We start from the raw sequence: 26,495 nt of genomic DNA, 5'->3' as shown, positions 1-26,495 counted from the left end.
CTTCAAGGGTCTCTGCTTGTTTATGGAAGCTGAAGCAGATTTTGCTGTTCTCTCGCAACAAGTTGCCGCCTTGGTAAAAAAGCATGAGATTGAGGCACAAGAAGAACAGTTGAGAAGAGGAGGAACAAATGGAACAGATGAAGAGAGAGGCTGAGGAACGAAAAGGGCAGTTGAAAAGAGAGAAGGAACAGTTGGAACTAGATACAAAGTTGGCAGTTGCCAGGACAAAGATGAAAATACTGGAATGTCAAAGTTCAAGATGCGGCTCGAGAGTATCTCAGAAGAAGTTCCTTAATAGAAAAAGGAGCGGCTAAGCTGGAAACAGCAGCTCAATAAAATCCACAGCCAGAGGATGACTGGTCTCGCCACTCAAAGCTAGCACTGAGTAAGTGGATGTTCGATGAAGCTTCATCTCAGCCACAGGTTGTTAGATTCAAGATTCAAGAGAGTTTATTGTCATGTGTCCCTGACAGGACAATGAAATTCTTGCTTTGCTTCAGCACAACAGAACATAGTAGGCATGACTACAGAACAGATCAGTGTGTCCATATACCATTATATAAATATATATACACATGAATAAATAAACTGATAAAGTGCAAATAACAGATAATGGGCTATTAATGTTCAAAGTTTTGTCTGGTCCAGGTTTAATAGCCTGATGGCTGTGGGGAAGTAGCTATTCCTGAACCTGGTCGTTGCAGTCTTCAGGCTCCTGTACCTTCTACCTGAAGGTAGCGGGGAGATGAGTGTGTGGCCAGGATGGTGTGGGTCCTTGATGATACTGCTAGCCTTTTTGAGGCAGCACCTCCGATAGATCCCCTCGATGGAAGGGAGGTCAGAGCCAATGATGGGCTGGGCAGTGTTTACTACTTTTTGTAGTCTTTTCCTCTCCAGGGCGTCAAATTGCTGAACCAAGCCACGATGCAACCGGTCAGCATGCCCTCTACTGTGCACCTGTAGAAGTTAGAGAGAGTCCTCTTTGACAAACCGACTCATCGGAATCTTCTCAGGAAGTAAAGGCGCTGATGTTAAAGAGTCGCTTAATAATTGAATTAGTGTTCTTGGACCAGGAAAGATCTTCAGAGATATGCACGCCCAGGAATTTGAAGCTCTTGACCCTTTCAACCATCGACACGTTGATATAACCGGGACTGTGGGTCCCCATCCTACTCCTTCCAAAGTCCACAATCTGTTCCTTGGTTTTGCTGGTGTTGAGGGCCAGGTTATTGTGCTGGCACCATATGGACAGTCACTCGATCTCTCTTCTATACTCTGACTCATCATCATCAGTGATACGTCTACAACAGTGGTGTCGTCAGCGAACTTGATGATGGAGTTCGCACTATGACCGGCTACACAGTCATGAGTATAGAGTGAGTACAGCAGGGGGCTGAGCACGCAGCCTTGAGGTGCTCCCGTGCTGATTGTTATCGAGGCTGACACATTTCCACCAATACGAACAAACTGTGGTCTGAGAATGAGGAAGTCGAGGATCCAATTGCAGAGGGATGCGCAGAGACCCAGTTCTGCGAGTTTGGTAACCAGCTTGGAGGGGATGATTGTATTAAATGCCGAGCTGTAATCAATGAATAACAGCCTGACATATGAGTTTTTGTTGTCCAAGTGGTCCAGAGCGGAGTGGAGGGCCAGCGAGATCGCATCCACCGTTGATCTGTTGTGGCGGTAAGCGAACTGCAGTGGGTCCAGGTTTTTGTCGAGGTAGGAGTTGATTTGCGCCATGATCAACCTCTCAAAGCTTTTCATCACCACAGGCGTAAGTGCCACTGGTCGATAGTCATTGAGTCATGACACCTTACTCTTCTTGGGCACTGGTATAATTGATGCCCTTTTAAAGCAGGTGGGAACCTCAGACCTCAGAAGTGAGAGATTGAATATGTCCGTAAAAACTCCAGCCAGTTGATCCGCACAGGTTTTTAGAACATGACCGGGTATACCATCAGGTCCAAGCGCTCTTCGTGGGTTCACCCTTCTGAAGGATTTCCTGACGTCAGCCTCTGTGACTGAGACTGAAATACCATCACAGCGAATGGGGGCTCGGGAAGGCACATCAGTATTCTCCCTACAACGCATTGAGCTCGTCAGGGAGTGATGTTTCGAGCTGCCTCCTGATTTCGCCCGAAGCAAAGATTTAGACCGAAGCAAACAACTTATGGACCATCTGTTAAGGCTTGTGATAAGACTTACGCAACTCAGCACTCTTCTCAGAGGCCTGATGTACAAACTCGTACGACTAGAGATGCGCAGAGGCCAGTTAATCATCCTTCTGTGCCCAATGAGGGATTTCAACATGAATTCTGTGACTTGATGAGGAATCAAAAAAAAATTACTGAGCTTCTAGCTCAACAAAATCTCTCTTCTACCTTACCTCCAAGAGAAATTCCTATGTATTACAGTATGAAACTTTCATAACAGCATTTGAGGAAGGAATGGAAATGAAAACTACTATTGAGAGAGATCGCTTACACTTTCTGGAGCAATATGCAAGCGGATATTCAAAGCAGCTTGTTAAAAGTTGCCGACATTTGTGGGCTATCGAAGGGCAAGAAATTTGCTCAAAGAACATTTTGGTAATAAACAGAAGATTGCTAATGTATACATGAGTAAAAATATACATGTAATAAAAAATTGTGTTGTGTGTAGATGACAGCGTGGAAGAGTTGGAGAACAGAAAATGGCAGGAAAGGATTCTACCTGATAAACCTCCATTTACAGATGTCAGAGTAGATTACTTCGGTCCTACAGAGGTTAAGAGAGGACGAAGTCTTGAAAAAAGGTATGGTGTAATTTTCACTTGCATGGCAATCAGAGCGGTACATCTTGAAGTTGCATCTACACTTGACACAGACTGCTGCATTCTTGCATTACGAAGATTCATCTGTCGATGAGGTCAAGTTTTATCATTAAGATCAGATAATGGTACAAATTTTATCGGAGCGGAAAGAGAATTGAGAGATGAACTCAAAGGCTTAAATCAGGATCAAATCCAGAATGCTATGATTCAGAAAGGGATAAAATGGAATTTTAATCCCCCAGTGAGATCCAATCATGGCGGTGTTTGGGAACGATTGATCCGCATGGTTTGAAATGTGCTACAAATTCTGGACGATGAAGGATTGCAAACTTTATTTTGTGAAATTGAGGCAATTTTAAATGATCGACCCATTACCAGGAGTCCTGATGATTCAAGTGACCTGGAAGCACTTACACCGAATCATCTTTTTCTGTTGAAAACCAATCCAATACTACCACCTGGGCTTTTTGTGAAAGAAGATTTGTATATTAAACGCAGATGGAGACAGGTACAATATATGGCAGAACTTTTTTGGAAACGGTGGACACAGGAATATTTGCCTCTAATCCAAGAACGACAACGATGGTTGAGAGTAAGAAGAAGTTTTAATCCAGGTGACATCGCTTTGGTGGTTGATTCAACTGCACCACGAGGTTCCTGGCTAATGAATGAATGAATGAATGAATGAATGAATGAATGAATGAATGAATGAATGAAAACTTTATTGTCATTCAGATATACACCTAGACACAGTGCACCTTGAACGAAATTTCGTTGCATTTGACTCTCCAATCAGGTAAATAGTAAAAGTAAAAGTGCTAGGTGCGTCCATAAAAATGCCTCATGTGCATGGTTCTGTAAAATAAATATATATAAAAAGTTTTTTTTTTAAAGTGTCGATATTTTAAAAGTTCTAGCCTCAGTTTTGTTGATTGTTCAGTAATCTTATGGCCTGGGGGATGAAGCTGTTGCAGAACCTGGTTGTCCCGCTCTTCATGCTGCGGTACCTCCTCCCAGAGTTAAGCAGTATAAACAGTCCGAATTGTGGGTGTGTGGGGGCTCTGGTAATGCCCTTAGCTCTAATCAGACAGCGCTTGTACCCCATGTCCATGATTGAAGGAAGAGAAGTCCCAATGATTTTTTCCGCTGTCCTCACCACTCTCTGAAGGCACTTCCAGTCCGCAGCTGTACAGCTGCCGCACCACGTAGAGATGCAGCTGGTCATGACCGACTCATAAATGGACAGAATACTGGAGATCATACCAAATGTTAAATGTTTGGTGCATACTGTATGACTTCAGACTAAAAAAAACATCTTGGTAAGACCGATAACGAAGATGTGTCTGCTCCTAGAAGCCGAAGAAAAGGTAGAAGAATCGCTAAAGTTTGAATGCTAACATATAGTGCATATTTCTTTGTTTTTGATATATGTTAAATTTTTATAGCTCCTTTTAATGTCTATCGGTAATTGCTTCATTATAGGAGCCATTTATGCTTGTTAGTATGTTATAGCCATGTCTAGATATTTCTAGTTTTATCTTTTTTGTATGCTTGTAGGTGGGATTTGTTACGTAGAAGGGCGTGCTAGCGCATCACATAGATTGGGAATTTAGTTTTAGCCTTGAGGGATGGTGAAAACAAGTTTTTTTACCACTTAACCACAAGACACACAATTATTGCTACAGGACTCATTTGTACTCGACACGACACGACACGGATGAAACAGTTAGTAAGAACAAAAAGTTATCTGAATATCGTTTCTTTGTTTTGTAATAAAAGACTAATTAATAAAAGACTATTCAATAAAAGACTAATTAATCAAGAAACAATGACTGGAAGATTTGTTTTTGCTATCGGTGCGTAAACTATATCTCCACCACATCCCCGAGTGGTAATGGCAATCTAAAGTTGGACATTGGAAAGTTAAGAAATTCCCATTACAGGAGATTTGAAAAATCTTCATTTTTTGAATCTCAGAGATTCCTGTAACTTCCACAGACACTGCAAGGAAATTGCTGTAATATGGTCTTAATGATAGGCACCAGGAGCCTCAATGTTAGGCATCACCAAAAAAAAACGTTGTTCCCGCTGTATTTCACTCTTCATTCCATAAAAACTTGGTCTTTCCTTAGACTAATATAGATGGAGTAGAAGGTGTTACAAGTATTACAGTCAAGGTGTTGAACTTCTAAAGGTAAATGAAGGTAGATACATCTCCCTGGCCTAATCATATATATCCAACGACATTGTGGTAAGTTAATTGGAAATTGCTGGTGTCCTTCCTGACCTATTTAATCCTGAACCACCCCCTACCCAGGTACTTTTCCCTGCAACTGCTGGAGATGTGACACTTGTCCCTATACATCTTCCCTAGATTTAGACAGTCCTTTCAGGTAAGGCAGAGGTTCACTTGCACCTCCTCCAACATCATCTACTGTATCCGCTATTCTATGTGTGGACTCCTATATATCGGCGGGACCAAGCGCAGACTGAGCAATCGTTTTGCTGAACACCTTTGCTCAGTCCACCTTGGCCTACGCGATCTCCTGTTGCCAAACAAAGTCAAAGTCAATTTTATTCGTCACATGCACCCGAAGGTGCAGTGAAATTAATTTGACAGCAGCGCTACACTTAAAAAGAATACACAATAAAATTTAACACAAGCATCCACCACAGCATTCTTCACTGTGGTGGAAGGCAACAAAGTTCAGTCAGTCCTCCTCCCTTGTTCACCCGTGGTCGGGGTCATGAACCCTCCGTAGTAGCCGCTACAGACGGCCTAATGTCCAACCCTCTCGTCGGGATGATCTAAACTCCGACGTCGGGACAGTGGAACACATTCCGCGGCTTGGAGGTCCCGAATCGGCACTTTCCTACCGGAGACCGCGGCTTCAGGATGTTAGAGCCGCAGGCCGACGGTTGGAGCTCTTCTTCGGCGATCCCCAGTGAGGGATCCCAGGCTCCGGGTGGTAAGTCCACACCCCGCCCGCGGCTAGAAGCTCAGGGACCACAGCCCCCACAGTGCTGTTGACATGCTGTTCCTCCAATTTGTGTTTGGCCTCACTCTGACAATGGAGGAGGCCTTGGACAGTAAGGTCAGTATGGGAATGGGAAGGAGAATTAAAGTGTTTGGCAGCCGGGAGATCAGGTAGGTCTAGGCGGACTGAGCGAAGGTGTCCAGCGAAAAGATTTGCCCAGTCTACATTTGGACTTTCACAAATGTATAAGAGTCCACATCTTGAACAACAGATACATTAGATGAGGTTGGAGGAGGTGCAAGTGAAAGGACTGTCGGGGTACCTGGACAGAGTCGAGGGAGAAGGTATATGGACAGGTGTTGCATCTTCTGCGGTTGCAAGAGAAGGTCCCTGGAAGACTGGATTGGGTGGGAAGGGATGAATTAACCAGGGAGTTGCGGAGGGAACGGTCTCTGCTGAAGGCAGAAAAGGGTGGAGATGGGAAGATCTAACTAGTGGTGGGATCCCGTTGGAGGTGGTGAAAACGTCGGAGGATTATGTGTTCTGTGTGACGACTGATGGGTTGAAAGGTAAGGACTAGGGGGACTCTGTCCCTTTTACGACGGGGGAGAGGGAGAAAAAACGGAGCTACGTGGTACTGATGAGACATGTGTGAAGGGCCTCATCTGTGATGGAAGAGGGGAACCCCCTTTCCCAAAAGAATGAGGACATCTCAGATATCCTGGTGTGGAACACCTCATCATGGGCGCAGATGCAGCATTGATGTGGAATTTGGAGTAGGTGATAGTCTTTGCAAGAAGCAGGGTGGGAAAAAGTGTAGTCGAGATAGTTGCGGGAGTCAGTGGGTTTGTAATAGACGTCAGTCGATAGTCTATCTCCTGTGATGATTTAGGATATTATGTTTAGTTGTGCAAGATACGGGTGTTTAGTTGTGCAAAATACATTTTGAGTATTGTATTCAATTTTGGTCCCTCTGCTATAGTAAACATGCTATTAAGCTGGCAAAAAGTGCAGAAATATTTACGAGAATGTTTCCAGGACTAGAGGACCTGAACAATTGGGAGAGGAGGCTATAACTTTATGCCTTAGAGCACTGGATGATGAGGATGATATTATAGATAGTGAAGGAAGTAGTTGAGGCAAGTACATTAACGATATTTAAAAGATATTTGGACACGTACGTAAATTGGAACTGTTTAGAGACATACAGGCAAAACACAAACACATCGGACAAGCTAAGATTGGACATTTTAGTTGGCATGTACAGGTTGAGCTGAAAGGCCTGTTTCCGTGTTATACGACTATGATGCTATGATAAGTGAAAGTATCATCCAAATTAAGGGCATTGGAAATTGGATCTGAATTGGACAGACTTAAAGATCAGGAAGGAGACCTAAACTGAGAAAGTAAAGTTTACTTCCGTTTTTGCAATAAAGGCAACTTGCACCAGGAGCTTTGAGACAAGGTGATGTGATAATGATTTTAAATGTGAATAGATTGTTCTGTTATAACGCAATAGATGCATTCCTATGAAACCTAACATTGTGGAAAATTGCATTATAAAAACAATTGTGTCAATATGGAATAGGAGTTGAGGGGCTAGAAAGTTTCAGACTCGCAGTAACATTTTTTATCTGCAGGATTTTCAAAAGTAAAACTCATTTTAATAGCTATAAGTTTATATTTGTTACTGCAAGCAAAAAATACTAAATGTTATACGTTATATTGTTTAATGATCATTGCACAAATGCCAATAAAATAAATTCCTTTTAAGATTCTTATGGCTCCCGAGGGGGAAACTGATACACTGTATTCTTAAAGGGCTTTCTCACGGTGCGACCTGAAGCAAGACTTAACAAGAGTTTAACATCGTGGGAACCTTCTGCGATAGCAGTACGGCATTCATGGACCACCGAGGACCTCCGTGGCGCTAACTGCAGGTAGTCGTGTAACTTTGTAAGGTCGGTAGAAAATTCAAACATTTTTGAATTTCTCCAAGAGTGACTTGAGCAGCGTTGCAACATTGTATGAACGCAGATGCCAGTGCGATATCCATGCGATATCCGTAATGACTCTTGCGGGTACCGTGGGAACTCCTGCGAACGGTAAACCCGGAAGCTTGACAGAGGGGACATGAGGCGAGTAAAAAAGGTGCTCTCAATATCGCCAATGGACCATGTGTCCATCGAGGATGTCCCACCTAATTGTCATTGTTTGAGAATCTTTTTCACAGTAAGACTTGCAGAGATGCCTCTCAGAAAAGCGCAAAGGGGTCAAAGAAAGTCATAAAGTTTTTAGCCATGCAGGTAAATGAGGAGGAGACTCAGCAAGAGAGACAGGTGGAGAGGCAAGAGGAGATGCCAGATACCACTGCCTGTGGGCTCCTTGGAGCAGGGAGAGGGTGATCAAGGTGGATTTGAGATTGCCTCCCCAGTAGCTGTTGCCTCCCCAATAGCCTCAGCAGACGATAACATAAAGGGAAGATGGCAGAAGGCAAGGCCATATAACTTCAACAGGGAACAAGAGGGGGAACTGGTGGAGTGGTACCAATGCAATGAGATTCTCTATGACAAATCCAGAGAGGATTATAGAAATAGGGAGAGAAAGCACAACCTGCTGGAGACGAATGCTGCGGAGTATCCCGGGTGCTCATGTGAGTGGTGATGTGATGCACATGTTGGTGGCTCCACATTTTATTATATCCTGAAGTGTGATAAAGCTTTTACCTCAGCATTTTGATTGTTATTGCTTGTTTACCTCACTGCTAAATAAATTTATTTTTTACTATCAGCTTGATGTCTGCAAATCGTCATTAATACATCATTACAAGATGAATGTCTCTAATGTTATAATCCCTCTCATGCTGAAACACAAAATACCTTAATGGAGGTGATATAATCACATTTTCACTCATTTACATTTTTGAGTGTGCAGGACCCTGAAATGTTCAGCTATTTAAACGTGTTCTTCACCTCATGGTAGAAAATGAAATAAGACAATCAGCACGGTAAATGTGATAAAAAGTCTTTATTCCTATTTGATAATATAAGAAGACGAATTCTGTCACATATTGAGAGGAGATGCATCACACAAAACATTTGTCTGTAAAAGGGCCTCGCAAACACGAAATACAACAAATGAGGCACGCGAGATTATTTAAAACACATTATATCCATCAACCTCCGCTACAAGCGTGAACTCAGGCATTTAAAGGGACAATGCAATGTTCTAAACGGCAGGTTTTGCGGACGAACATCTTATAGGAAGCACTTTTCAGAGGACAACACTAGGAAGTCAGCTTATAACATGCAGTAGTGTTCCTGTGGTCGGCTACCCATCAATATAGCTGTCCTGCCACGGCACACTCCCCAATTGTGAATTGTAGTAAGCGCAGAGATGGTCTCTTTGCTCTTTCACACTGGATGTTCCCGAGTTACCTTTCAAACGCTGCAGTGAGACCATTTTCAACTTGTTCGCACCACTTCTCCAAGCACCTAGTATTACTTCCCCTGTGTCTCTGTCCACTATGTCACCATCCTGGATGGATATTGCTGATCCAGCAGCTGCACCTCTCATTCGGATCAGGTTGTGCAGAACACATGCTGCATATACTATACTCTCCACATTCTTGGGCCTCTGCTCCATTGTCTTGAGCAAGCATCTAAATCTGTTTGCCAAGATGCCAAAATAATTTTCTACTACCCTCCTGGCCCTTGACAGCCTGTAATTGAAGATCCTCTGTTCCCTAGTTAGATTCCTCTGTGGATATGGCTTCATAATCCAGGGCCGTAGTGCAAAGGCTTCATCAGCAACCATCGCATATGGGATGTCCGGGCTGTCTTCTCCTGACAGAGGTTCTGGATCAGGCATGCCTGCTGTTCCACCTTCCATTTTCTTTCCAAGCCAGGTTTCTTTCCAAATACGGCCATCACTAACACTTCCAGGTGTGCCCACATCCACATACAGGAAGTTGTAGTTATAATCAACCACCGCCATGAGTACAATTGAGTGGAATTTCTTGTAATTTAAATAATTTGAGCCACCTCCGGGTGGTTTACGAATTGCCACATGCTTGCCATCCAAAGCCCCACATGTGTGAGCAAAGTTCCACCTGTTTTCAAACCCCAGTGCAACTCTCTTCCACGCATCTGGTATACTGGGGCATTCCATCACTTCAGCTGAATAAAATTGGATGATCGCCTCACAGGTTTCTCAGACAATACCACAGATGCTGTTGGTGGCGACAAGAAAGTTGTAAGATAGACTTTTATAAGAATTGCCTGAGGCCAAGTAGTGGAGGGTGATTGCTATGCGCAACCCTGGTTCCAGTGCCTTTCTCATTACAGTGTCAGTCTTCTTCAGCAGAGGTCCCAAATTATTCTTTAACTCATTAAAGAGCTCGGGTGAAATTCTGACAAAGTTTTTGAATGCACTTTTATCCTCTTCGCACAGCACATTAAGCAGTTGCTCATATTGTCCAAATTGAGGTCTCCGTTGAAACATGGGCTTAACCCAGTGAGACTTCCTCTTAATTCTCTTTTTAATTAATCTCACCCTTCTGCCTTCACGCAAGCGTTTTCGATGCACATGTTGCGCTAATGCATACAGCGCGTCAATGAAAATAACAACCAGCCTGTACTCGAACCAACTTTGTATAGGCATGTCTGCAAATGAGCCAATTCTACGAACGGAGGATATTTATATAGTGTGTGAAAAAAAGTGACATCATTTGTGCCACGTGATTAACTACACTACAGTCCACGATGTTCATTCACGATTAACGGGAAAGATCGGGAGACGGACAAGTCACTCGCACAAATGACAGAATTGCCGAGTACCGTGGGAACTCTTTATCTACCCCCCGTTATATCGTGCGGAACTCGTGCTGGACTACGACCACATCACTCTTGTGACATCTTGCGTCAGGTCACACCATGAGAACCGGCCATTAAGAGACAATTGTGACTGATTATTGTGAGGTGGTTACAAGAAACTATTCTTTTTGACATGAACTATTTCTTTTCCAAATCATCTTTTCAACTCTTTGTCAATTTCTGACGTAACATTTAAATAGTTCTCTCGTTCCCAATCGAAATTGTTTCATAACCAATTCGGCCCATTTAATAGAAATAGTATTGCCTAACTCATCAACCATTTTATATCCAGTTTGCGTTGTGGAAACACGCGTTATAACGGAACTACCGACAGACAGATTCAGGAAATGCAGATCGAGCACTAATTAGTTCATCTGTTTGGTGCTCCAGAAGTGTAAAAAATCTGCCCCTGTTACGTTGAATTCTGACAGTATCAAGTTCTACTCACCCAATCCAACTGAACTGGACTCACCTGCCCCACAAATATGTTGCTTGCTGCCACCAGTGATTCAGTGGGAGATGTACCCATCGATATTTGCATTAACCAGCCAATCTGAACAATGGATAACAGTCTGAACTATTACATAGAATAGTATTACAAACAAATTTAAAATATAAGAGTTTAGTTTCATATGGACATACAAATAAGAAGCAGGAGTAGACCACTTTACCCCTCAAACGTGTTTTGTGGTTAATAAACATACGCCGATCTAATTACTACCTCAACTCAGCATTCTTGTCTACCTGCAGTAACCTTTTATCTCCTAGTTTGTCATATCCATCTCCCTCTGCCTTATTCATATTCAAAGATTCCTCTTACTGTACCATTTAAGGAAATTAGTTCCAAGGACTTATGACTCTCTGGGAAATAAATTTCAATTTATTGATATCTTAAATGGACAATGGATTTAAGCAGTGGACCTTGTTCTAGATTCCAACACGATAAAAACCCTGTAGAGACACCTCAGGATCCTGATAGAGTACATGTCTGGAATAATAATGAAAAGCAAGCTCATGCCAGGAAATTTTCTGTACTTTTTTAACAATCAAAGTATAGATTCAAAATTGCCAAGTCTCACCAAAGCTATGTGATAAAGCTAGTGTCTGATAATTATGTGGACCCATATCAGATTTATGGGATTAAAAGGCAGGTGGAAGAAAACAGAAATGATAAGTGTTGATCCCAACTCAAATTGGTATGGCATTGGTTTAATATTGTTACATATACTGAGACTGAAAAACTTTGTTTTATGTTCTATCCAGGCATTATTCACAATTACAATCAACCATACACAAGTAAACAGGTAATGCAAAATGAGAAATGACAGAGCACAAACTATTGTGTTATAGTTACTGAGAAAATGCAGGTTAAAAAATGTGCATGGGCCGCAGAGGTTGATTGGGAGATTCTGAATACATTCTTAGCATATGAGAGGTCCATTCCATGGCCTGATAAACGTAGAGAAGAAGTTGTCCTTGCATCTAGTGCATAGCTTCAAGTTTAGTTTAGTTTCGTTTAGAGATACAGCACAGAAACAGGCCCTTCGGCCCACCGGTTCCGCGCCAATCAGCAATCCCCGCACATTAACACTACCCTATACACACTAGGGACAATTTACATTTCTACCAAGCCAATTAACCTACAAACCTGTACATCTTTCGAGTGTGGGAGGAAACCAAAGATCTCGCAGAAAACTCACACGGTCACAGGGAGAACATACAAACTCTGTACGGGCAGCACCCATAGTCGGGATCGAACCCGGGTCTCCAACACTGCAAGCGCTGTAAGGCAGCAACTCTACTGCTGCGCTACCGTGCCGCCCCCAGTTTTTCCATCTTCTGCCCAACAGGAGACGGGGGAAGGAGGAATGACTAAGTGGTCCTTGAATTATGTTGACTGCTCTCCCAAGACCACGTGAGATCCAGATAGAATCTAGGGGAGGAAAAGGAGGCTGTTGGATGGATCCAGTTGTTGGATGGACCAGACTTTTTCTGCCACTCTCCGAAATGTCTTGCAATTTTGGGCAGAGGAGTTACCAAACCAAAATTGTAATGCATTCCAAAATAGAATACAAATAATACAACCATTACATTGCACATATTTTTTGGAATTTTCATGGAGTCAAGAGTTTATCTGTCATGTGTGCCAGATATGAACTGGAACAATGAAAATCTTACTTTTTGCAGTTTAAAGGCACATTAGACACTAAATCAACAATATGTATACAATAAATTATCAGTTATTCTAAATTAACTAAACCATATCAGTGCAGAAACCAAAGTAGGTAAAGCAACCTTAAGGGCCTGTCCCACAAGCATGCGACCTGCATGCGGCAAGCGCGACCAAACCGGAAGCGGGGGCCGCGCGGAGGTCGAGTGAGTGACGTGAAGTTCGAGCGAAGTCCGCGGGAAGTTCGCACGTGACGTACGGCGTTAAGATGCTACGTACGGCGTCGAGACGCTGTGCACACCCGTCGAGGCGGCGCGTACGCCGTTGAGGCGGCTGCGGGCCGGCAGGCCGTTAACGCGCGGAGTTTTTGAACACGGTCAGTTTTAAGGAGCGATGTCGGGATCAGCTCCGCACAACTCCATACGGCTCCGGCGATCAAAGTGGGACCGGCCCTGCGTGGCTGTACGGCTCAAGTGACCACGTTAGGTCGCGTTTGCCGCATGGAGTCGCATGCTCGTCGGACAGGCCCTTTAGAAATGCAAACTTTGTAATGGTTCAGTTGGGTTGCGTTTAACTTGTTGTTCAAGTTGTGGAGGGGGTTTCAAGAATCTGATGGTTGATAGGAGAGTATTTGGTAAGTGATATTATCTGCCTTCTTGATAAGGTATTTCCAGTAAATCCCTTCGATGGTTGGGAAATCCAGAACAATGATGGACAATGTCCACCAATTTCTGCAACCTCCATCCTTCCGGAGCATTCGAATTTCCAAGCTAGGCCATGATACAACCAGTCAGTATACTTCTCATTGTACATCTGTGGAAGTTCAATGGTGTAGTTAGGACATGTTGTATCTCCACAAACTTCTGAGGAAGTAGATGCATCGGTGAGTTTTCTTTTAGGATGACATCAAGGTGCTGGGTCCAGAGAAGATCACCCAGGAAGTTAAAACAGTTGACTTTCTCAACCGCAGTCCCAGCAATGAAGACAGATGCATAGTCAGGAGTGTTTTATTGTCATTTGTCCCGAAACAGAACAATGAAATTCTTACTTGCAGCAGTACAACAGATATGTAAACATAGTATGCTGTAAAACCCACAATAAACAAAACAAAGCAGTATATTAAAAAAAGACAAATTAATAGATAATAGTAATGAAAAGTCAAAATAATAATCTATATAGACAATAGACAATAGGCAATCTGAACTATTACATAGAATATTATTACAAACAAATTTAAAATATAAGAGTTTAGTTTCATATGGACATACAAATAAGAAGCAGGAGTAGACCACTATGCCCCTCAAACATGGTTTTGTGGTTAATAAAAATATGGCCGATCTAATTACTACCTCAACTCAGCATTCTGGTCTACCTGCAGTAACCTTTTAACTCCTAGTTTGTCATATCCATCTACCTCTGCCTTATTCATATTCAAAGATTCCTTTTACAATACAGGTGCACAACCTTTTATCCGAAGATCCAAATAACGAAAACCTCCGAATAGCGGACATTTTTTCGGTCCTTGAAGAAAGGTCCTTGAAAACGTTCACCGAGGGCGGCCCGCAGAGGTGACAGCGGAACCTCCGGTCGGTCCTCGAAGAAAGGGGAACTAAATCCCCATTCATAAAAGAGAAGGTGAGGGTATATTGCGCGGGAGGGTTAATAATTGACAATCTGCTGCTGCCTGCCCGCTGAGTTAAAAAGTTCCCACGGTAGACTCACGATACACAGTGTATCGCGAGTCTTGCGTGGGAACTTTTTAACTCAGCGGGCAGGCAGCAGCAGATTGTCGCTCCCTTCAATTTCACCCCACCTACATCCCTCTGCTTCCCGGCCATGTGTGTGACCCCTTCCCTCCCCTCTCCAGCTCTCCGCCCATTGCACCGGCGCGGGGGCTTTGCACTGTCTTCACGTCGGCGATGACAGCAGGTCAGTGCCAGTCACCGGAGACGTCAGGACCAACGGGACACCGACCCCCAGGCCCACTGCAAGCACGGAGATCCCAGAGACCCACAGCCAGCAGCAGCCCAGCCCAGCCCCGTTCCAACTCCAGAGGAAAACTGCAAACTGGCCGGAGACGTCAGGACCACCAGAAGCTGTTCCCCGAGCTGCGCCCCCTCATCGGGACACAGCCAGCAGCAACTCCAGCCCAGCCCCGCTCCAACTCCAGAGGAACACGTAGGGGCAGAAGCTGATGGTGTGCAAGGTACGTCTTGTTCTTGGGGTGGCGGATGAGGGGTCGCAGCTCGGGTTGTGGGCAAACTGCCACTTGTCGCCGTAGCGGCCCATCGGGGAACGGATTCCTCTGGAGTTGGAGGGGGTATTGTGCTGTTTGATCGCCCCCTGCTATTCCAGGGACAGGGAGACACAGCGGCTGTTTAGACTGGTGGGCAATCACTTCCAAAGTTCTGCCCACACAGTCAGTACACCTCTCCTACACTGCATTTCATACAGACATTTATTCTGCAAGAAAAAACGACATTGAAAACTCAAACTCGCGACCGAGTAACTGCCGGGATCAAGGCGCAAACTCGCGACCTTGCGGATATGAGCCGAGCACTCTACCACTGAGCCAGCCATTAAAATCTACGCTAAAAAAATTCCATTCCGAAGGTAGACAAATTCTGAATTACGAAAAGTGTCTGGTCCCAAGGCTTTCGGATAAAAGGTTGTGCACCTGTACCATTTAAGGAAATGAGTTCCAGGGACTTATGACTCTCTGGGAAATAAATTTCAATTTATTGATATCTTAAATGGACAATGGATTTAAGCAGTGGACCTTGTTCTAATTCCAACACGATAAAAATCCTGTAGAGACACCTCAGGATCTTGATAGAGCACATGTCCGGAATAATAATGAAAAGCAAGCTCATGCTAGGAAATTTTCTGTACTTTTTTAACAATCAAAGTATAGATTCAAAATTGCCAAGTCTCACCAAAGCTATAAGAAATAAAGCTAGTGTCTGGTAATTATGTGGCACCCATATCAGATTTATGGGATGAAAAGGCATATGTCCCGTAACAGAACAATGAAATTCTTACTTGCAGCAGTACAACAAATATGTAAATATAGTACTCTGTAAAACCAAATATAAACAAAACAAAGTTCAGTATATTAACAAAAGACAAATTAATAGATAATAGTAATGAAAAGTCAAAATAATAAGCCCGTCTATATAGACAATAGACAATAGGTGCAGGAGTAGGCCATTTGGCCCTTTGAGCCAGCATCGCCATTCAATGTGATGATGGCTGATCATCCCCAATCAGTACCCCGTTCCTGCCTTCTCCCCATATCCCCTGACTCCGCTATTTTTAAGAGCCCTATCTAGCTCTCTCTTGAAAGCATCCAGAGAACCCGCCTCCACCGCCCTCTGAGGCAGAGAATTCCACAGACAGTTCAGAGCCTATTTGATTGCAGTGTTTAATAGCCTGATGGTTGTAGGGAAGAAGCTGCTCCCGAACCTGGACGTTAGTTTCCAGGCTCTAATGCCCCTGTCCCACTTAGGCGATTTAGTCGAAACAACAGGGGGCGCTGACCTGTGCGCGGCTGCCCAGCCAGCAGCTGTCCGTCTTTTCATCTTTTTTTTATTTTTAGTTAGTTAAAGTGTTTTTGTTTCTGGAGTTCTAGACTTTATGTGGGGGGTGGGGGGGGGGGGGAAGGGGGAAACTACCTTTCAGGGTCCCTACCTGGTCGGAGAGGCAGCTTTTCTCCGGGCTGCAGCTTCGACCCGTCCTCGCGGCCTACCAGCGGGCCTGGAGCGGCGTTTCCTGTCGGGCACTGCCCAGAACCACGGCTTCGGCAGCGGCACAGCGCTGGAGCGCTATCGTGGAGCGGGCGATGCCTTGCCTGGGTCGCCGCGCTGGAGCTCCGGTGAGCTGAAGACCGCCGAGTAAAACATCGCGGAGCTGCGGGTTTGAGGAGCGGCCAGCTGCGGGCGGCGGCGCAGAACTGTACACCGGGAGCCTGGGATCTCTAGATGAGATCGCCAGTTGTGGAGCTCCAACCGGCGCGGCCTTGTCGGCTTCGGAAGCCGCGGCCTCCAGTATGGAAGCGGCCGTTCCAGGGTTCCCAGGCCGCTGCGAGGATTCTCCCGACGCCGGAGCAACATCACCCGGCGAGAACGGCCAGGAAAATCGGGCCTCCGTAGAGGCAACTGTGGAGGCCTCAATGGCCCCGACTATGGGTGAACTGGGGTTGGGGACTGGACATTATGCCTTCCCTCATGGTGGGAGCCATTGTGGGGAGATGTTCTTTATGTTTAAATCTCTTATTAATGTTATGTCTGTATTCTTTCTTTATGTGCTGCATTGGCAAGAAGCATTTCACTACACCTAGGTGTATGTGACCAATAAATAACCTTTGAACCTTTGAACCTTTTAGGCGACTACGGGCGACTAGGCTGTCGCCACATGGTTGCCGGGTTGTCACCCAAAGAATTGTAGCGTTTTTCAGGTCGTCGCTGGATTTTGAAATGTTTAAACCATTTCGGCGACAGTCGGTGATCGTGGGCTTGTCGTAGTTTGACTTCTCCTGATGTAGATGCTGTCGTAGGTTGTCGCCAGGATGACGTAGGTTGTTGCCGGTACTGACTTTGGTGAATTCCATTGGCCACTACCTACGTCAACCGGCGACAGGTACCGGCAACTGAATTGTCTTACCTAGTCGTAGCTTGTCGCCGGTGGACGTAGGTTGTCGTAGGTGTGGTAGTAGGTGGACGTCATATGGGTAGCCGGTTGTCGGTAGCTTGCCATAGCTTGACGTTGACAAGTGGTAGATTGTTGTAGGCATTGTTGTAGACATTGTCGTAAGGGCGTCCAGTCGCCGGTCTTTCAGCGACCTGCTACGACTATGACAGTCGCCGGCAGTCGCCGATAAACTCGCCTAAGTGGGACAGGCCCATTATACCTTCTTCCTGATGGCAGGAGTGAAACAGAGCATGGCCAGGGTGCGTGGGTCTCTGATGATGCTGGCTGCCTTCTTAATGTACCGACTCTTATAGATCCCTTCGATGGTGGGGAGGTCAGTACCAGTGATGGACTGAACAGTGTTCATTGTTTTTTGCATTCTTCTTTGTTTCTGGGCATTTGAGTTGCCGAACCAGGCCACGATGCAACCTGTCAATTTCCTCTCTACTATACACCTGTGGATAGTTAGTAGATTGCAGATGTTCTGGTGCATCCATGGCTTCTAATGAGGGAACAGCTGAATGGTCTTTGTAGGAACACACTCGTTCACATATTTCCTTATGAGTCCTTTGTGCAACTTTGTGCAATCCTTTTCTCCGAAGCTGCACTTTTAGCCGATGCCAGGTGGTCCAATTTTCCAAAGCTCGGGTGTGATATGGAGTGATAGGCTCCTCTGATGGTGAAATAGCAGTGGTCAAGAGCGTTTGATCCTGCAGGAGATATTTAGGATACAAGTGGATAAGACCGCCATGTCTGAACCACCACAAAGAGTATACAATGAGACAGAAGCTTCTTCCTTTGCCTGATGATGGCATCCAGTCCAACCAATGGATCAAGAAGCATTCACCCTGGAGCACAACGTCTGGAATCCCGAAGTAAGCCACATCTCTGTAAAAGATTTGCACAGCATTCCCTCATGTCCCTTAAGTAAAGTAATCTTGCCCTTAAGTCCTCAATTTCATTTAATGGAGCTGAAAACCCTCAGCTCTTTCAGCATATCATAAAGTCATACAACACAAAAAAACAAGTGTTTCAGCCCATTCAGAGCTGCCAAAGAAAGGTACTCTGAGAAGTTGAGGAGCAAGTTCTCAGCTAGTGACTCTTCTTCAGTTTGGAAGCCCTTGCAACAAATTACCAGCTACAAGAGGAAAGCCCCCCGTTCTTTGGACAATCGTCAGCTGACCAACGACCTGAATGAGTTTTACTGCAGGTTTGAAAATCAGAAATGTAACCCTGGTACCCCCTCCCCAACCAGCACAGCCAGACCCCACTCTACAAAGAATGAACCCTGCATCCTCTCCTTCCCATTCCCCACTTCACACCTACTTAAGGCAAGACCGAAAAGACTGGACCATTTCCCACCCCAACCAACACTTCACACCCACTCACAGCCTGACCTCAGTCTGCAAAGACTGTGACTTTCTGCACCCACCCCCCTCCAACCACCACTTCACACCCAATCATCCACACCCTCTGTGCAGCACAACATAACATCCAATATCAACAATAAAAATAGAGGAGGTGGAGAGGCTTTTCAGAGGACAAAAGAGCCGGAAATCTCCAGGACCTGACAATGTTTCCCCCTCTACTCTCAAGCTCTGTGCCAAACAGCTGGCATATACAGACATTTTTAACCAATCCCTGCAAACATGTACTGTCCCTGCCTGCTTCAAAGTCTCCACTATTGTCCCTGTACCCAAAAAGGCAAGGATTGCTTGTCTTAATGACTACAGGGCTGTGGCACTCACCTCTGTAGTCATGAAGACATTATAAAGGCTTGTGCTGAAAAATATCACAATCTCCCTGATGGACCCTCTTCAGTTTGCATATCGAGCCAATAGATCTGTGGATGATGCAGTCAACCTGGGCCTGCACTTCATTCTGCAGCACCTAGACCACCAGGGGGACCTATGCGAGAATCCTGTTTGTTGATTTTAGCTCTGCATTCAACATCATTGTGCCAGAGCTACTACACTCCAAACTTTCCGAGTTGACTGTGCCTGAACCCCTTTGTCAGTGGATCACCAACTTCCTGACAGACAGGAAGCAGCATGTGAGGCTGGGAAAGCACATCTCGGACCCGCAAACACTCAGCATAGGAGCACCGCAAGGCTGCATATTCTCTCCTCTCCACTCCTCTACTCTCTTTACACCAACAACTGCACCTCCACAGACACCTCTGTCAAGCTTCTCAAGTTTGCGGACGACACAACCCTGATTGGACTGATCCAGGATGGGGAGGAATCTGCCTACAGACAGGAAGTGTCACAGCTGGCACCCTGGTGCCGCAGCAACAACCTAGAGCTCAATGTTCTTAAGACAGTGGAATTGATTGTAGACTTTAGGAGACCACCCCCTCCCCTCTTCCCACTCACCATCAACAACACCACAATCACATCTGTGGAGTCTTTTAAGTTCCTGGGAACCATCATCTCCAAGAACCTTAAGTGGGGGGCTACCATCGACTCCACAATCAAAAAGGCACAACAGAGGATGTACTTCCTGCGGCAGCTGAGCAAGCACAATCTTCCACAGGCAATGATGGTCCAATTCTACACAGCCATCGTAGAGTCTGTTCTCACCTTCTCCATCATGGTCTGGTTTGGCTCAGCCACCAAGCACGACAACTGGAGGCTGCAGCGAATCGTCCGATCAGCAGAGAAGATTATTGGCTACAACCTTCCCTCCATTGATGAACTGTACACTGCAAGGGCCAGGAAGTGAGCAGGCAAGATCATCTCTGACCCCTCTCACCTTGGCCACAAACTCTTTAAATCACTTCCATCTGGAAGGAGACTCCGGATGTCAAAGCTGCCACAGCCAGATATAAAAACAGTTTTTATCCACGAGTTGTTGCTCTACTCAACAGCTACAAATCTGTAGCCTCCCTTTGATCTGGTATTTTGTTGGTTCACATGCTTGATCAATGGTGCTTTATCATTAATGTTTTATTATTATTAATGTTTTGTGATTTCTGAGTCATTCGTAACTGTCACTATATGTCATGTTGTTACTTGTGGGCGGAGCACCAAGGCAAATTCCTTGTATGTGAATACTTGGCCAATAAACTTACTTACTCACTTATTTCTTAAATGTTGTGAAACAACCTCTCTTCACCACCCACTCACTCACATTGTTTCCAATCTCAACCACCCTCTGTGAAAAAATTATTTATATCCCTTTAAATATTTTACCAATCTATGTCCTCTAGTTCTAGGCACCTACTTCTATCAAGTCACTATATAAAAACTATTGGATCAATGGTGGAAAATAGCTTAAGTCAATTAAGAATTCCAGGCATCCTATGCTTACATCTAAAGCAACCAGTGGAATTAGGCAGTTTTGCAAAAGATATGAGAGGGATGTAATGAACCTTTCTTTTCATGAAGCAGACATTTTATGAACTGCTTTAGCCACTGTCCCAAAAATTTCATTACTAAACTATGAGCCCAAATCTAAGAAAAAGTACAAACAACTGGAAAATAAGTGATTTTATTCTGAAAAGTCCACTATATTTGCATTAAAGCTGGAGCGATTTGGGTGCTGCAGGCAGGTAAACTTTTGAAAATATCTTCCAGACTGGAATTACCTACAATATTAACTGACTAGTCCATGGCTAGTGTTAAGGGTTTTAGTGACCAACAGAGGGAAAACAATTAGAGTTTAAAATAATCAAAATGTGTACCTTCATAATGAGCCACTGGACAAATCCAAGGTGATATAAAATGGAAATTACTGCACTGAAATAAATCACTAATGGCAGAACCTAATGATAAAGGAAATCAGAATACTGCATTTGAATTGTATCATTATTAGTTCCCATTTGACATTGTATACATAGAAAATGCTTTTTAAACTAACCTTAAAAGCAAAAAAGTGGTCTGTATATGTCTCACCAAATAAAAATTTAGAACCAGCTTCTACGTAATTCAGAAAAATCTGTAATGTAATAAAGAAATTGAATAAATGATTGGTCAAATGAATATCATCAAGTTTCATTATAATTTAATTATAATTTTTTAAGTGTTAGGTTGTTGTAGCTTGTCGTAAACATTGTCGTGGGGATGTCTAGTCGCCGGTTTTTCGGCGACCTGCTACGACTATGACAGTTGCCGGCAGTCACCTAAAAAAGCCCCTGTGGGACAGGGCCTTTAAGGCTATTTTTAGGCGACGTCCGGCGACTGTTATAGTCGTAGCAGGTCGCCGAAAAACCGGCGACTGGTCCCCCTTTCGACACAAAATTTGAGATAAAATCATTACTTTAACAACCAAAAAATACGAAGTCAGCACCGGTGACAACCTACGTTAACCTGGCGACAACCTACGTTAACCTGGCGACAACCTACATTAACCTGGCGACAACTATGACAGCACCTACGTCAGAAGTCAAGCTACGCTCATTGGCGTCAAACCCAATTTTTCAAAATGTTGAAAATCTAGCGGCGACCAGAAAGACGCTACGACTCTTTGGGCGACTGAGGAGACTACTCACGACCATACAGGCTACACCCCGACGACCATGTGGCGACAGCCTAGTCGCCTAAAAAAGTGCATGACCACAATGTAAATCAAAAAGTGTATTTTCCAAACAAAAATGGCACCAAAGATTATATTTTACATGAAGCACCGCTTAAAACAGTTTTATACGGACTTCCGGTGGCGCCATGCTGGACTAGCAGTCGCAACTTTTAGCTCCGATGCTGTAAAATCGTGATTTTTCGCGTTAAAATCAGGTCTGAAGGTCGGGACCAATTCAAAAAACTCACCGGAGCCCCGGGACGTCGCGCTGATGACGTCATCAGTAAGCGCTGTGATTTAAACGGAGGATAAAGGATTTTAAATGAAAAAACCGTCTTCAGCTCAGAGGCCTCAGAGAACAATCTCAAAACTGCTGAAAACCCAGAAAACTGAAGAACAGACCTCTGAAGTGGATTCTGGAATGGCTACAAGGGCCAAGACTGAGATGGCTACTAAGGAGAAAAATGAAATGGAGGAGATAATGAACTCGGTAAGAGAACTGAGAAAGGGTATTGAGGCTGGAAACTCAAAAATGATGGAAAATATTAATGTTAAATTGATGGAAAATATGTCGAACATCAATGCTGGTAATCAAAAAGTTATTGACTGCATTGGCATTATACAAAAACGAATTGAGGATGTGCATGAAGAGCTAATGGGGAGAATTAATAAAGGGGAAGAAGAATCTAAGAAGAAGTTTGAGGCTGTGCATGTAATTGTTTCTTCACATGTAACTGAAATGAAAGACATGGAAACAATTGTTGATCAAATGGCTGAAGATATGCAGGGAATGAAGCTAGAACTAGACAGCCTCAAGAGTCAACTGGTGAAAGTCTCAGATAAATGTCTTGATCTCGAAGCTCGCTCACGACGCCAAAATTTACGAATACTGGGAGTAACAGAAGGGGCAGAGGGAAACAACGCCCGTGAGTTCACTGCCAACTTAATCAAACATGTACTCAATTTACCTGTGGAACCGGAAATTGAAGTGGCACATCGAATACCTAGATTTAAGCCAAGATCACAAGCAGATCCAGCCCACCCATGACAGATCATAGTCAAACTTCGGGACATTTCAGCACATTTCAGCATTTCAGCACTTGATGAAAAAAATCAAATACGGAGTGAAGATGACGTTTGGAAACGACTCTATCAAACTCCTCCAGGATTATCCCTATGAGATCGTGCAAAAGAGAAGAAAGTTCTCACAGACAAGACAAATTCTCCATGGAGTTAAAGATGTCAGATGTGGCGTTTTTTATCCGGCCAGGATGCGCATTACTTTCAAGGGAAAAGAGAAAACTTTCACTAATTCGGACGCATCTTATAAATATGCCCAAGAGATTGTGGGAGAAACAGAAGATTATTCAAGGCAGCGGGACGATATGGACAATTTCTTTCCTTTTATTACTTCACAGAGAACACCTGAAGATAAGGGAAGAAACACCATTCTCTAAAAGTTTAAAATGGAAGAGCATTTCTACGTGCGCTGGTCTAGACACCTTATCTCCTTTGGACGCTTTGGAATTCAACTCAAGGATATTGTTTGTTCAAAATGAAGGAAAGACTGATAAGCAATGCAGAGACGAACAGCAGAGCCTAATGTGGAAAACATCACAAGGACAAATGGCGGTTTAAGATCTTAAAACAGCTTTACAAAATATAGAGAATTAACAATAATTAACAATACTAATATAGAAATATAAATGGAAACTAACCTGAACTATATAATGGGCAAAATGTAATAATGTGCTAAAAAGACTGACTAGCTCGTATATAGAGATAACAAATTTTAGAATTAAAGTAGATAATACTGAATGTTTAAGTGTTATGCAGTTCATGTGGGGAAGGGAGGAGACTCAGGCATCTGGCATAATTCCAGGAGCCTGTTTCTGGTTAACCCTTACAGCTAACAGCTTACTATTATCAAAGGTATAACTAATTATAAATAATTAGTAGATGAAATTGTTAAATACATTTCACAGTAGCTGAACACAGATTTGATAAGTTTGAATGAAATATATATATATATATATTTCATTCAAACTATATATATATATATATATATATATATATATATATATATATATATATATATATATATATATATATATATATATATATATATATATATATATATATATATATATATATATATATATATATATATATATATATATATAGTGTAATTGGGTGAAATATAATTGATTTTGAAATGGTACCGTCCTCCTAGGTTTAGAGTAATAAAAGGAGCGGAGCTAATTGTACAACATCAACTTCGGAAGTCGAATAGATGTCGAATCCCACAGGCGCGTGGGACACGCACTACAGTGTCAAGTACTTTAGACACTGTAATTTTATTTGATCAAATTTTTTTTTTAAATCACAATATGTCACTACTATATGTTTTTTTTTCAAGGAAAATCGCAAAAGGGATCTACCAAGGAAGTTAGTAATATAAATGCCCCCCAAATATCCAGAGTCCTGAGGTATGGATGCACCGTAATAAATAAGGGTATTAAAATCAGAGAAAATGCAAGATGATAAACAAAAGAAAATGGGAGGAATCACACTGTGTAGCTGGAATATAAGGGGTATTAATGAACCAATTAAAAGGGGCAAAATATTAGCTCAGTTGAAATCATATAACACGGACATTACTTTTCTACAAGAAACGCACCTTAAACATCAAGATCAGATGAGATTGAGGGCGAATTGGATAGGCCAAACATTTCACTCCTCATATACTTCGAAATCCAGAGGCACCGCAATCATTATTCGCAAAGGAATACCATTCAAATCAAAGAACATTATATCAGATAAGGGAGATATCGTATAGTTACAGGAGAGATCCATGCTACGCCAATCACTTTGGTAAACATATATGCGCCCAATTTTGAAAATCCTCAATTTTTTAATAAAATCCTGAATACAATCGCAGAATTTAATACCAAAATGTTATAATTGGAGGAGACTTCAACTGTGTTTTAGATCCGTACTTAGATAAATCGATGCAAAAACAGAGGTAATATGAAATCTAAAACTAGTGAACTCTTAAATACATATATAAAAAATACAAATATAGCAGACGTCTGGAGGATCGCGAATCCAACTGGAAGGGAATACTTGTTTTATTCAATGGTACACAAAACATACTCACGTATAGACTACTTCCTAGTGGATACAAAACTAATCCCTTATACTATGAACCCTAAATATCACACCAATACGATTTCAGATCACTCCCCGCTAACTTTCGTTCTAAAATTAGAAGGAATGTCTACGAACAAATCGTTCTGGAGGTTTAACTCGCAAATTCTGAAAGACCCACAAGGGAGTATATATCTAAAAAAACAGATGGACCTATTTTTTGAGACAAACGATACACCAGATATATCGCCCACTTTATTATGGGAATCCTTCAAAGCATTTATTAGAGGAGTCATTATCTCGTATCAAGCTTTTCAAAACAAAAAGAATAAGAATGAACAAAGACAATTAGAAGAACAAATCAGACAACTAGATATAGATAATGCTACAGATCCAACTATGGATAAACATAATAAAATTTTAATACTGAAATTTAAGCTAAATAAATTATTATCAGAGAAGGTTATAAGATTATTCCAAATTACAAAACAAGAACATTTCGAATTTGGGGATAAACCCCATAAACTTTTGGCACGCCAACTGAAAAAACGGGAAAAATATCATGCAATTTTAAAGATTAAATCAGATAGAGGGGAATTATTAACACTACCTAATGATATCAATAAAAGATTTGCTCAATTTTACAAGAATTTATACACATCAAAAACGCTAATAGACAATAATAAAGTTTCAGAATTTTTGGACAATTGTAACCTTCCAAAACTAGAACGGAAGGAACAAGAGGAACTGGGAGCACAAATTACATCTAAGGAAATAGAAGACACAATAAACACACTTAAGAATGGAAAAACACCAGGACCAGACGGATTCAGTAATGAATTTTATAAATGTTTTTACGACATAGTTACACCACGTCTACAGAAAATGTATACATACGCTTTTAAAGAACAAATCTTACCTGAAACACTAGCAGAATCAACGATCCCATTAATACTTAAAAAAGATAAAGATATAGAAGAACCAGGCTCATATAGAGCTATTGCTTTGTTAAATACAGAATCAAAAAATATTAGCGAAAACACTAGCTAGCAGACTAAGTCAATATGTTAGTAAATTAATAAATGAGGATCAAACGGGATTTATACCTAAGAGACATTCATTTAATAACCTGAGACGTCTGCTTAACATAATGCACTCTCACAAACCTCAAGAACAAGAGTTATCTATCATTTCATAGGATGCAGAAAAAGCGTTTGATCAAGTAGTATGGGATTATATGATTAAAGTATTGCAAAAATTTCAAATGGGAGAGAACTTCATCGCATGGATAAAATTATTAT

At 42.8% G+C, this 26,495-nt stretch overlaps 1 protein-coding gene across 1 annotated transcript in view; it reads right to left on the bottom strand.

Annotated features, from left to right (window-relative positions):
- Positions 1 to 26,495, bottom strand: part of slc28a3 (solute carrier family 28 member 3) — a 213,583-nt gene that overhangs the window by 76,975 nt on the left and 110,113 nt on the right. The window contains exons 8-10 of the mRNA XM_033017663.1: positions 21,388 to 21,465; positions 21,212 to 21,292; positions 11,140 to 11,220 (exon numbers count right to left, since the gene is read on the bottom strand). Of these exons, the coding sequence (XP_032873554.1) occupies positions 11,140 to 11,220; positions 21,212 to 21,292; positions 21,388 to 21,465 (240 nt within the window). The remainder of the gene's footprint in view (positions 1 to 11,139; positions 11,221 to 21,211; positions 21,293 to 21,387; positions 21,466 to 26,495) is intronic.

The sequence above is a fragment of the Amblyraja radiata genome, chromosome 3, assembly GCF_010909765.2.
Source record: "Amblyraja radiata isolate CabotCenter1 chromosome 3, sAmbRad1.1.pri, whole genome shotgun sequence".
NCBI classification, from domain to species: Eukaryota; Metazoa; Chordata; class Chondrichthyes; order Rajiformes; family Rajidae; genus Amblyraja; species Amblyraja radiata.
This window is presented reverse-complemented; position numbering and strand designations above follow the sequence as displayed.